Raw genomic sequence first — 9,806 nt, 5'->3', positions numbered from 1 at the left:
AGGAAATTAAATGGAGTCACGTGATACATATGCTGCAACGGTGGCCAAGGAAGGCCTGCGTGTAGAGACGTGGAGGTAAGAAGATGCCAGGCTGAGTCTGACAGTGACCTATGGACATACAAGTAGAGAAGCAGCCTGGACAGAGAAGTTTGGAGGTCTAAACTCTGGGCTGGAGATGATCAGAAAAGATAGGCCAAAAAGCGTATTGTAGTAAAGAATGCCTTTTCTAGAAAAATCGAAAATATGCAAATTGATACTAGGGGTACACTGGGCATTTAGGCTCTTTGGATCGTGTTTTTTCTCCAAGCTGGGTGGTGACTATAGGGTTGTGAGATGTCATATGTAATTTACATACCTTTTGCACATCCTAGGTATCACAAGTAAACTAAAAATAGACTAGGAAAAGGGGAAAAGACCACCAGACCCAGTGTCTCGCCAGACTTCCCCAAGCCCAGTTTCTCTATGACTGAGCGGGGACCCGGCAGCCTCGGCGAGTTCTCACTCCCAGCGCCGGAGCGCAAACCGGCTGCGCCCAGTCAGAAGCTCAGGGCGGAACCCCGCCCCGGGCTGCGCAGTCGCCCCGCCCACGTCCGCCGGCCAGCCAATCGGCGCGCAGATGCGAACCCACACCCCCGCCTTGCACCGCCCCGGGCCCACGCCGCCGCGTGACGTCACGGCCCGGCCCCCGCCACGTGACGGCCGCGCGGTGGGGTCCCACTGGCTACAGGGCTCTAGCCGCAGAGGCCGGTGAGGCGCCGGCGGCTACGCCGCGGTGGGCGCGGACCCGGGGAGCCGGTTGGAGGGGCGCGCGCGCATGGAGGCGGTGCCGGCGGCTGCCTGAGAGCCGCGAAGCGGGCCACCTCGCGCATCCTTCGAGCCGCCTCACGCCAGCGGCACCCGGCCGCGGCTGCGGGCCGCGGAACCCGCGCGGCCATGGCGACGGGCACTCAGCAGAAGGAGAACACGCTGCTTCACCTCTTCGCCGGCGGGTGAGCGTCCCGGCCTGACCCCGCGGCCCCCTCGGTGCGCCCCGGCAGGTTCCCGGCCCTCCACAGGCCGAAGCGCCGGCTCCCAGAGGAGGAAGTCCCGGCGTGGGGACTCGGGGAGGCCCGGGAGGCGCCGGCCTTTCCCCCTCCCGGGTGCGCATCCCCCGAGAGTGGCTTTATCCCGCGCCGCCGCGCCCCCACGCCCGTCTCCCTCCCCGCGGTGTCTCCAGCTTTTAAGCCTTTTAAACTATTAGAGGCTGGTGTGACGAGCGTCACTCGGGAGCGGTCCTGCTACGCCACTGTGGCTCGGCCGCCTTACGTCCTCGCTGCCAGCCGCCCTGGCCACGTTGTCCTTGCTGTCCTTCTGCCTGGATTCTCCCCCAGGGCCTGGGCAGTCCGATGGGTGCTCGGGTTGGCCCCGGAGTTCTCAGGGTAGCGCACAGGCGAGTTCAGACAGTCAAGAGGGCTGCAGGGGCTGGCGAACTCGATGCTGGCCAGCAGCCTATGGGAGAGTTAGTGGGGGGGCCTCGAGAGAAAGTGGGATCAGGAGGGCGTGTCGAAATGCTGCTTTCCTGCCGGTGGATGCGTGCAAAGCGAGATGTTTTCTGTTTTGAGAGCTGCATTAGTTTGGTCATCATGCTCCTGATATTTTCCAGTGGAGGCAACGCAGTTTTGGTTGGGTGGTAGGAGAATTAGGAAGGGATCTGATTTGTGGCGAGAGAGAGAGAGAGAGAGAGAGATTTCCAGAAAATAGACGTTAAGATGTTATTGAGGTTATTGAGTATTCGTAACTTTTTTTTCTATTAATACAGCCAATGGCTTTGGGTCCTTTTGGAGTCTTGCAGGTGTTTGGAGCCTAATTTGAGGGTCTCATAGGCCTGGCACAGCAGTTTTTAAGTGTAGGACATTATAGAATTCATTCTGGATTGTCATCTTGACCTGAGTGTTTCACTTGCAGCTTGGACTGCTGCCTAGATATATTCCTTTTTACAAATAAGTAATGGTTGAAAATAACTATGGTGAGTGTCATGCTGAGCTTTTTGTACTTCGTATTGAAGGTGCTCACCCAGTTACTTGTTTTTCCAGCCAAAAACTCTTGGTTGTTCGTAGGTAGGAAGAATTTGTCATTCATCTCTTCCCCATTGTTCCCTGTCACCCTTGCACTTACTCTCCCTATTGTTCTTTCGACTTTGAGAGTGTGGGCGGAGCGGTTCCTAATTTATGACTATTAATTTGTCATTCTGGATCATTTTAAACCAGTTGGCCACATTATATTAAAGTCATTTCTCAAGCCAAGAAGGATAATTTTTTCTAATTTTATATTCATTGATTTTGACTTATTATTTTTGTCGAGATGGTCTTGTCTGTCTGTCTTTATTTGTTTATTTGTTTGTTTGTTTATTTGTTTGTTTATTTGGTATTCCAAACTGAGAGAATTGCCAGCTCTGAAGCAGCCACTTGCGGCTTGCTGTGTAATGGATTGCCCTGTCTTGATGAATGTCCCTACTCACTCTTCACAGTGCCCTCTGGCTGCTGATTCTCCTGTCCCAGCACCAGCCTCTTACCCAGTGGTGAGGAAAACTGCAGTAGCAGGCACAGCTCCTCCCGACTGATGAAAACGTGGAGAGTTTATTAGGGCAGTGCCTGAAGCCCTTGTACTTAACAGATTTCAGTTCCTTCATTTAGCAGCACTTCGGGATTACTTGCAGACATTCAAGAAAGAAAATAAATCTTCCAAAAGGATGCTTTCAGAGTAACTAATTGGATTTGATTCCTCCCCACTAGCCTAAAACGGATTACTTCCATTTCTTTTTAGCGAAGAACATTAAAGGAGCTAAGTGTTGAATGGATAGGGTACTTCGTATAGTTAAAATCAGTCAACCCAGTGGTCCCACCTGGTCCAGTAGATGACATACTGCTTTGCTCTAAGTTACTAGTTTCCATGTTGTTAAGCTGGCATCTTTACAAAGAACTAAGTTCACTTCCTTTGAATGAAGTTGGCCCCTGCTTTTTAAATGTCACATTTCTCCTGTTGATTGGAAAGCCATTGGAAACTAACATTAAACAAGTTTAAAGCTATCACTAATTAATGATATTGAATAAATATTTTTATCAGCTATAACAGGCTTATGAATGGTTAAAATTTAATTTTAGATCCTGGAAAATAAAAACTATACCCAAAACAATTCATAGTCTTTAAAAATTAATCTTTTTTTTTTTTTTAAAGACAGTTCTTTACAAAGCTGAAAATACTATATTACCCCATAAATCGTCTTTTTAATACATCATTGCCCTTTAAGAAAAAAAAGAACTGGAGGACAAGCCACCACCTAGAAATAAGCACTTTAGAAAAAAGAGTCTATGCGTATATATGTGTACCAAATATAATTTCATAGTTAATTTTAAAATAGGCTCATATTTTAAAAATTACTTTCTTCTTAGTTGTATATTAAGTTCTAATGGCAGCATAGTGATGAGTTCTCTGCATGTGCCCTTAATCCTTGCTGTTCCGGGGTGGCAGTGAGAAGGCAGACAGTGTGCAAGTCAGTGACTGGAGTCCAGGGAGGGTGTTAACAGTAATTTGACCGGGCTACCTAACTTACTCTGATTATATAATCTTTCTAATTTCTTATTGCTGTTTTTTTGCCAATATAAATAACTGGACATCCTTATGTGTGCATTTGTAGTTCTCTTATTATTTCCTTAGACTAAATCATTAGAATACAATCGCAAAAAAAAAAAAGTACAATTGCTGAGTCAAAACTATCTTTAAGCCTTTGATATTCCTGCCAGTCCATTCATAAACTGTCTCTTAATGTGGATGTCTTCTGCGTGAGTAAACCATATTCATTTGATGTTGACTTTTAGTATCTTTAGGGATTTTGCTGTTTTCTACGTTCTTTCCTATTCCCAGATTCATAAAGTCTAGGTAGCAGTGCCAAAATGAATTCTATTGTTACTACATAACAAAACCTATCGTTCCTTTTATGCTGTTTAAACCATCTCATTAAGGAAAACACTGAAATCCTCCGAAGTGGCCCTTCGAGATCTAGGCCTTATGGCTGTTGAGAAAAGTTCCTTAATCTTTGCCCTGTCAAATGACTTAGGGACTCTGGTTGTCCACATAGCGTTAGCGATGTCCTTTGCGAGCTGACCAAGCAGTAACACGGTAGGCTGGAGATTTAGGAGATGTACTCAGTGCCTGAAATAGACTAAGCTGTCATTAGGTTTCGAGGATAACAGCTTGGATTATGTGCTTTACGACTTATTTTTATGGCATGACTTTTTCTTTTGTCATTAAATATACTCGCGTTGACTTTAAAATATGTTTTAATGGGAATATGGTATATCTTTAAAGTTTTAAAATATATGATCCAAGATACTTTCAAAATTTAGTATTTTCCCCCCTTTATGGACAACTGTCACCTACCTGGTATATTCCTGTACTGTGCTTGTCCCTACACATTTAATCTGTATCAGCAATTGGCTACTTTTGAAGTGTTAGGCACTGTGTTAATATATTTGCTAGGGGGACGATGTAGAGAGCAAGACTCGTTTGAAATGCATGAAGAAATTTTGATAGGACACATATAAATGTACACATAATATTTTATATGTGGCTTATATAAGTAAACTAAGAATATAAATTGACTTTGATTTCATATGGTGTATTTCACATATGTGACAAACACTTTTAAAAACTATATGATGTTTGGATGAAAGATTCCTGCTAGAATAAGCTTCAGGAGGACTTCACTGGTACGTCCCAAGTATGCTACCCCCGTGTCAGAAGTGCTTAACCGATACTTATTTAATGATTAAGTGAATAAAGGTATCGTTCGTCTTACCTGAGAGTATGGACTGATGTAGCTCTTTAAGTTGTTCCAAATTAAGAGAAGAGGTATTTTGATTACTTGTGAATTAGGAACATGGTTCTATATTAAGATTTGCCGAAACCGTGTTGGCATAAGGTACCATTATTTTGGATTTGTGGATTTGTGAAAGATACTGATTCTCTTTGGATTCAGAAAGTACTATAGAGTTTTTCATGCATTCTGGGTGCTAGTTAAAATTTTTTTTCTAAATGAGATGGAATGCAGGAAATAGCATGTAAAGGATAATTAGCATCAAAAACTATGCATTTTGCTTTAACTGAGTGAATACATAAGCAGTCTTTCCTAAGCCTTAGGCCAGGTATTCCAATAAAACATTTCAGAAAATTCTCTATAAAGAAGTACTAGCGTTTTTCAAGGAATGACTATAGAGGTTGCAGATGAAAGAGGAAATTACCAAAAGCTCCAGAGTTTGGGATCACAGGGTGTCTGGAAGTTAGCATTTGTCAGTAGAATCCATATAGTTATGTAAAAGCAATGAGTCCAGAAACCAGTTTCCTACCATTCGGGAAGCGACTGGAACGAAGAGCATGTCGGTCTTGGTGCCTGAAGTATATCAGTGTGTGTGTAGGAAACGGGTTCTCCTTGAAAACATCTAGTTTTTAAGAATCGTGCTTATTGCTCGAAACTCAGGGTTAAAAGGTAAAAATTGGTGTGCATAGTTAAAATCGTTCTGTGATCGCATAAAGGTGCCATGGATGTCGAAGTGGTAACAGGCTGGCTTCGTTCTGCTGTGACCTGGAGGAGTGGAGCCTCAGCCACAGAGGAGACACCCAGCCACACCTGTGTGGGCAAGAAGATAAACGGTCAAATACGTCTTTATGTAATGAACACAAGACTTCGGTTCTGGGCGGGAAACTAGAGAATGCGGGAGAGGACTTTTTTATAGAAAACGGAGCAAGTAGTATGAAAGAGGGAAAAAGCACAGAGAAATCCAGGTGATGGATTGTTTAGAAAATCGAACAAATAGATTGCAGAGAGTAACCCTCTCTTGTGACTGCTGAGACACGTAATTTCAGTGCCGCTCGTGGCCTTTCTGCGTCTCTGCTCAAACCCTTTGGAGGATTTTAGTGACTGGAGTATCCCAGGGGGCTTGCTCTGGCCTCCAGCCTTGGTGACTAGAGCAATGTTACCTTAGGGGTGAATTAAATTAATACCCAGGGAGTTTCCTCATGGCCCATAGAAACCTAGCCTGCTGGAAACACGAGTCCTAACTGCTTTTTGGAAGATTATTGATAATAGACCCTTTAGTGCTTTCTTGAAAAGCTTAGGTGTACATTTTTTTGACTAGGCTCACATAGGATGCTTTTCGTTGTAAGTAATAAAAAACTGAGTTCCAACTGGCTTGATTATTGGCACATACACCTGAATTCAAGACCAAGTTTAGCTAAATAGCTCAGCAGCGTCACTGTGGAGCCTTGGCGACTGCTTCACCTTCTAGAAATTCCCGCTGGATTCCAGGGTTGAGCCACGAACACAGAATGGCCCCCAGCAGCTCCCAGCGTTTCTCCACCGGCACACAAGTCTTGAGCTTAACTCTGATTGGAGCAGCCGGGACAGGCACCCGTCTCTAAGCCAGTCGTTGCTCCTGGGGAACTACGCTTCTTGGGCCAAATCATGTGGCGCCGTGGATGGTGTTCACTTACGTGAATTGGGGCTAAACCTAGAAATGGGTTCAACCCCATTTAAACCATGAGGCTTAAGAAATGCTGGGGAGACAGCCAGCAGCCCCTCCATGTTGGTTATACTACTTTCAAATGTATTATCCATTTTATTGCCCTAGAACAGAGCTTGGCCAGATGATTATTTGCTGGGGTGGGGCAGGGCTGTCCTGTGAGTTACAGGGTGTGTAGTAGCATCTTTGGCCTCTACTCACAAATGCTAACACCCCACTCCCAGTTTCAACAACCAAAGATGTCTCCAGACATCGCCAGACATCACAGGGTGGGGGCAAAATTGTCCCGATTGAGAACCACTAGTCTAGAATAGTGGTCTTCAAACTTTTATCACACAGCCATGATTAAAATGTTTGTGCATGTCCCCATGTACATTTATATTACTCTGTTAATTTTATACCAGAAAACATGTACACAAAATAGACATTTTGTCTATTGATGATAAATAAAATGAGATTTTATTTCCTGTACCATATGCCCGTGGATCATTGTGTACGCCTCTTAAAATTTGCCCCTTACTTGGGAGCTCAGTGGTCTGAAATATCGGTATCTAATCAGAATTAGTTCCTTGATGCCAGCAGTCTCACCGTGTAACTGGGTATTTAATGCGACTTTTCCTGTTGTCTGAGCGTTGGCTGACCCAGAGGAGCCCACTCTGAGATGTAGGAAGAGGTGGCAGCATGTGCCTGCCACTGACCCTCCCACCCCAGTCGGTATGTGAGAGCAGGAAGGTTGTCGTTGTCAACACTGTGGCCTGTGGAGTGTTGAGAGAGGCTTTTCCTGTCACTGTCTCCCTCCCTGTCCCCACCTCTGGTGGGCTGGGCTGCAGATTGAGGTAGCTGGTGAGACTAAGATGGGTCACTGGCTGTGGCCAGAGGCTTCCTGCAGGTGGGAGCCTGCCACGTTGGCATGTGCCAGCAGGACGAGTGTGTTGTGCTTGGGAAGGACATGGGGATGACTTCCTACCAAGTGCCACTCTTGTCGCCTCGTGGCAGGCATGGAAAGATACTAGTGGGCCCTGTGGATGGGGTCAAGGAGCATGGGGACTACAGAGGGATAGGCCGAAAGGAGGTCGAGGGGTGGACTGCAGGTGGGAGCAATCCAGGGTTCCCAGTGTCGGGGCTCTTGGTGGGATTGGGGTTGCTCGACACCCGCACACCATCAACATTGAAATCATGATGTTTGCTGCAGCCACTATATAGTACGTAGCCAGGTGGACCCACAAGACAATACATTTCCATAGAACCCTAAAAGGCGGGAAAGAAAAAATGGAAGAGCGGACCACGTGTCCTCAAGCCACACGTCTACCTGGCAGAGATTTCAAATCATATTCGCGATTGAAGTTTTAGATGGGACTGAATTTAAAAAGTTACCAGAAAGTCATGGAATCTGCCTGTGAGATCATAGGTAGGAAAGGGGGCTTCAGTAGAGCAGTGATGGGGAGGGCTGGCCAGCAGGACTGCTGTCCCCACCCTTTCTGAACTGAAACTCCGGGAAAGCGTGACTAATGAATTCTGCAGAATCGCGGTGGCCGGGGCTTCAGCTGAGCCGCTCCACCATGGTTAGGAGCCAGGCCAACTTCGAAGGTCTTTGTGTCGGAGAATTGTGAATCGACAGGAACCCTTTTCCGCAAGGAAAATAATTTGTACTCTAAAATGCTCTGGACCCAACGTGATGAAATATTTTTAGAGAAATTTGGAAAGCAAATCTGGAGAAGTCAGTATTTTGATTCAGTTGTCTTCTCAGATTGATGAATATCTTGTACATGTTGGTTCATGAAGAAAGAAAAAGTTAATCTAAAAGATACTTTATTACTATTTAAAGATACTTTTAAAATGCTGCTATGAAATGTTTTACATTTCAGGAAGACTCTTCTTTGGACATTTTAATCTAATATCAGAATTTGTTTTCTTCTGATTAAGAGTATTTTAGTGAATATGTATCCAGTACAGCTTAATGATTTAAAAAATCCTTTGGACGTTTTTTCTCCTAGGAGTTTTTAACTAGTAGGTAAGGAGGAGCTTACCTACTGAGAAGTAACTTCATACCATTGTTTACAGTTTGCAGTGTTTTCCCATTTTTTAATTGTTTCCCGTGACACTGAGAGGCAGCAGCTTCCCTCTCTTGCAGAAGAGGCACGTGAGCCCTAGAGAGCCTCAGCTTGTCCCCCGGTAAGTGGTCGACAAGGCCAGGCAGGGCCCGTTCGCCACCCCTCCTCCCATGGGCGCAGTGTGCAACAGATAAGTGGCTGGGGCGCTGAGTGTGACTCGCCATCTCCAAAGAGGCTGCCGCGCTGACAGGAGGACGTCTGCACTCTTGGGCAGGCGCTGTCCCACTGGTCGGCTTTTCATCACTACCATAGATCTGGATGACAGTCGGTCAAAGTAAGGAGTGCAGCTGACCTGGGGACAAAGCAAAGGTGGCTGACCTATGTTGTATTTGAACTTGCTGACTTTCTGATGAAAGAATTTACCCAGAAGCTCTGTTTTTTCAGTGATATGGAGTCATGTTACTTAACAGAGAGATTTCAGATATTTCTTAACTTACTCTGTAGCATGTAAATTTTCCAGTGTTTTAAAATATTATCCTTTTTAAGCACATGGTTATTGTAATAGATAAGAGTAATTATTTTGTGTTTTGTGTGAATAGGCGTGGGTTAGAAAGTTATTTTTTTACCTCTTTTTTTAAACACTCCCCATCACGTCCCATTTTCTTTAGCTAGATTCTAATGCTTAGAGCCAGTGATACAGAACAGCATTCAGTTAAGGCTCACAATTTTTTATTGATACAAAAGGACACATCAGAGTTTTAAAGGCCTAGTTGCCTAACCAACAGTTTTCCATTTTGAGTGTGAATGAAAATAGTGTAAATTAGCTGACAAAACTGTCCGTGTCACCCGTCTTTCCATAATACTCCCAAAGAGGGTACCTTAGCACAGTGGGACGAGCACAGGCTTAGGAGACAGAGGGTCTGGATTTGGGTTTCAGTTTAGACACTTAGATGCTTCGTGACTTTGAGAACGTGTATAGCCTCATTGAGCCCCAGGTTCCCCATCTATAAAGTAAGGATAATGCCCCCCACAAAATTTTGAGGGGTAAATGCTAGCCAGTTCAATTTTTTATTGATACAAAAGGACACATCAGAGTTTTAAAGGCCTAGTTGCCTAACCAGCAGTTTTCCATTTTGAGTGTGAATGAAAATAGTGTAAATTAGCTGACAAAACTGTCCGTGTCACCCGTCTTTCCATAATA

General features: G+C 45.0%; 1 protein-coding gene across 1 annotated transcript in view; it reads left to right on the top strand.

The window, feature by feature from the left end:
* Positions 1-719: 719 nt before the first annotated feature.
* Positions 720-9,806, top strand: part of SLC25A33 (solute carrier family 25 member 33) — a 29,901-nt gene continuing 20,814 nt past the window's right edge. The window contains exon 1 of the mRNA XM_039842292.1: positions 720-989. Within this exon, the coding sequence (XP_039698226.1) occupies positions 934-989 (56 nt within the window). The 5' untranslated portion in view covers positions 720-933. The remainder of the gene's footprint in view (positions 990-9,806) is intronic.

Source organism: Pteropus medius, unplaced genomic scaffold (genome assembly GCF_902729225.1).
Source record: "Pteropus medius unplaced genomic scaffold, Ma_sr-lr_union100, whole genome shotgun sequence".
Classification (NCBI taxonomy): Eukaryota; Metazoa; Chordata; class Mammalia; order Chiroptera; family Pteropodidae; genus Pteropus; species Pteropus medius.
Note: the sequence above shows the minus strand (reverse complement) of the source record. Positions and strands in the feature narration are given on the sequence as shown.